Source organism: Zea mays, chromosome 1, assembly GCF_902167145.1.
Source record: "Zea mays cultivar B73 chromosome 1, Zm-B73-REFERENCE-NAM-5.0, whole genome shotgun sequence".
NCBI lineage: Eukaryota > Viridiplantae > Streptophyta > Magnoliopsida > Poales > Poaceae > Zea > Zea mays.
The window spans coordinates 238039472-238043101 of NC_050096.1; the positions used below are offsets into that span (position 1 = coordinate 238039472).

The following is a 3630-nucleotide window of genomic DNA, read 5'->3' on the forward strand; positions in this document are numbered from 1 at the left end:
TGGTCCTGATCAGCACAGCTGACTGACCAGACTGATTTATCGCGATAAATCAGACCATTTGAAAACCATGATAAAAAACATTACTGAAAAGATCACTTCTACCAGAGGTTAGTGATGGAAATTACCTCTGGTTTTTCCTGAAAAACAGTTTTTTTTTGGTAAAGCTGAAGTCATTTCCTTGTATTAAAGTTTTAGAGCCAGAGCCGGTAAAGCTACTTACTGTTTATAGCTTCTTCTCCGTTGTACTAAAGTAGCTCTGGCTTTTAGATGCTTTTCGCATAAGCCGTTTTAAAAAAGATGTTTGGCAAAACTCTGGCTTTTTTAGACAAAAGCCGGAGCCGGAGCCCTATCAAACGGGCTTTTATACTAAAATCATATCTAAAACGGCTTTCTTTTAGAAACCGGAGTGTGTATATAAACACCAATGGTTGACGCAATGAACAATTATTACTTACACATCCCATTATTGTTCTCTTGCAGCTTCAAGTTCAAGTAGGACTACTTGGTACCCGTCTCTTCTCGCGGTGATAGGTGATAAAAGTAGGGTAATGGTGGAACCTTGTTGTACAAATCCTGTCTCAATTTGCGCATTTATCAAACTTTAGCTGTGCTTGGTTTTCGGATCATGCTGGGGTTTTCGGATCAATGGTTACTATGAGAAAAAGGGAGTGGGTAGAACTAGAACCATATAACAGAACTGTATTTTTACCACCAGTCACCAGACAGACACCGTTCTTGAGAGGTTACACAAGTACAGCCATCAGACAGGCAATGCATGCTTGAGAGGTTACGCAGGTGCAACCACCAGACAGGTAACAAAAGACCTTACCCAGTCAAGAGCCACAAACATCCACTAACTAACCACGACCGCAAAATGGCAAAAGCTATAGTTCTCTCTGAGGCTAAGCAACTTTTTAAGTTTTGCCCCATGGTCTAGCACCCAGAAGACCCAAGGCACCCCCTTTTGTTTCACTTCGTTACATGTGAATTCCGAAGGCGGACATCGACCGTGCAATTGTTCTCGATCTTGTGCTTCCGAAGAGTATCCCCAAGAGCCAGAACACGCCCCCTGTAGTGCAGGTAGTAAACACCTGTGTTGACCTTAAGCTTTTCTTCAATCACCTTCATGATTTCCTCTGCAGTGTCACAAGTCCTCATTGATAACACTAGATTCCTCCCCTCATATGTCTTGACGAAGAAGTTGACTTTATGATACAGAGCGACAATGTCGTTGTTCTTGATGCCTTGATTCTGCAGTGTTTCAATGTCTTTGAGTACTGTGTTAGCGCCACCAGGTTGAGTGTGCATGAGTATCTGTGTTCTTGCAGGTAAACCCTCCAAGGTGTCGATCATCAACTTGACATCAGCAACAGTATACCAGCTTTTGACATCCAGATTCAGAGTTTCTTCACCATCAACATCCACGGAGATATGCAGCCTGTCGGTGGGGCGGACCAAAACATGCAGGGTGTGGCCATTGCTCAAGCCACACTGACTCAACAACTTGTTGTCCTCAAGCTTTTGGCATCCATGCATCAGGATTTGTTCATCCAGAGGAATTCCCCCCATCTGTTCGATCATCGCCTTGACATCAGCAACACTCTGGGATTTCATCACATTGAGCTTGATGGTCTTCCAAACAGAGGGGATACTGACAGAGATCTGCATCCCATCAGTTACATAAAGGTCGACACAAGAGTTTGTCATGATGTTGTAATCAGCAAGTCTGTTGTCCTTCTCCAAATGACTTCCAGCAAAAAAGAGCTCTTGCTGGCTATTGTCAATCCCCTCTAAAGCACCAATCTTAGACTTAATCTGATCTATGGTATCAGTGGACTTCACGTCAAGCAGAACTGTTTTCATCATCCTAATATAAATCTGCAGAGAGGACAGCGGAACCAAAAAAAAATAATAAGTAATCTTCAATCTTTCATAAAAAATATAATGTGTCGAACTTTGCAGTAAAAGAACATCAAAGCAAGAATGCAGGTAGTTGTACAAAGCACAAGAAAATAATAAAAACTGATCCAGTAAACACCACACATAAACCTTAATCCCTTTTGGTATTACCTACTTTCCTTCACAACGTATAGCAATAGTTAGTATCCAACCAACTCGTACCACTATCCCTTTTTGATACTATAGCAATTAATGCTAAGAATGCTGATGAAATCTTAGTGCTAAATAACTTCCAAGAACTTGTAAAGGTTGATGCTAGTGCACAGGAGCAAGTGCACATTGTACAGCACCGACTGCAGTTACTTTGAGGAACCAGTTGCAGCGTCAGACGACCTGGTGTTCAGATGAAGCTCCCGACCACCATGTAACTGTAGTCCAGCTTATGAGCCCTTTAACTCAAGACTCACATAATCATCTATTTGTTTTCTGGTAATCTAAATTTCCACGGCTCTTGTTCAAAAAAGAATATCTAAATAAAACCCTGTTTTTTATATCAAAGCCTTGACTTTGTGTTTAGTCCTGGACAAAAAAACTCCCAAAACCTGGCAGCCAGATTAAGACCCCTCTAGATTATATAAGTTGGATTATAATAGAAGAGTAATATGTTAAAATATCATTTTGGTATCACAAATAAGCTGCTAGCTTATTTGTTGTACCAAAGTGATATTTTATCTTCCTACTCTTCTACTATAATCTAACTTATATAATTTAGAAGTAAAACAAACAGACCTAAGAGCAAAATCCTCACAAAAAAGGCTCAATATGCAAACGACGTCAAGAGCATTGACGCACAAAACCTGCTTCACCACTAGTACTCTGTTACAGAAAGTATCACGCCGCGACCAAAACCGTCTCGAAAACCGGGATAAACATGGATACCGCCCTACAAGGCTAAACTAAACCCAAAACCCTCGTCATGGTAGAAGCGATCGATCGGGCATGAAAACCGGGACCCCAATTCGGCCGCGAACACCACCCCGCACGCGCTCCCCTCGCATCCTCGAGAGGTGTCGACGTCCTCGGACCTCGGTCCTCCCACTCCTGGCCGCGACCCGCACTCCGACCCGCCGCGAACAGACGACCTAACGGTACGGTGAACCGAGGCCCAAGAGGAAGCGATGCGAACCTTGTAGTTGGGCTGCTGGCCCTGGCGGGAGTCCATGGCGTCCCGCTTCGTCCACCGCCGCCGAGTCGCCGCGCAAGCTCGTGTGGTGGCGTAATGGCAGTAGCACTGTAGCAGCAGCCAGCAGGTGGTGAGCAGGGGGAAAGCTTTCGCGTTTTTCCTTCTCCTTGCTTTTCACTACAAATGGCCTTTTCAGTTCCGCTCTCACTGCAAATGGCGTAGCGCCCGCTGGTGCCATGGATGGGCCATTCTAATTTGTTGCGTCTGGCTGGGCTTTGCACCCGAACCACCTGTCTGGGCGCCTGGCGCAAGACGCTTGCCAGGCCCAGCACTTGATGGGCCGAGATGGGATCCTATATGGCACACTCCACAAGATGGCGCGAGAGAATCTCAGTGAGGGATTGTGATATTGTTTGGAGGCAAATAGAATAGAAAATCTTAAATGAATTGATACTAAAGGAACATTTGAGAGCTGCTACTTTGAGGCTAATCATAAAGCTAAAAAGATAGGATTGTTCAAAAGACCTATGTTTTGCTTGACGAAAATC

The 3630-nt window shown here is 44.1% G+C and overlaps 1 protein-coding gene across 1 annotated transcript; it reads right to left on the reverse strand.

Moving 5' to 3' along the window:
- Window positions 1-636: 636 nt before the first annotated feature.
- On the reverse strand, window positions 637-3267 carry LOC100283898 (uncharacterized). Its single transcript, NM_001156796.2, has 2 exons — window positions 3086-3267; window positions 637-1878 (listed from the first exon to the last, which is right to left on the reverse strand). Exons 1-2 carry the CDS (start codon window positions 3119-3121, stop codon window positions 970-972), a joined length of 945 nt encoding a protein of 314 aa, NP_001150268.2. The 5' UTR covers window positions 3122-3267; the 3' UTR covers window positions 637-969.
- Window positions 3268-3630: the final 363 nt, after the last annotated feature.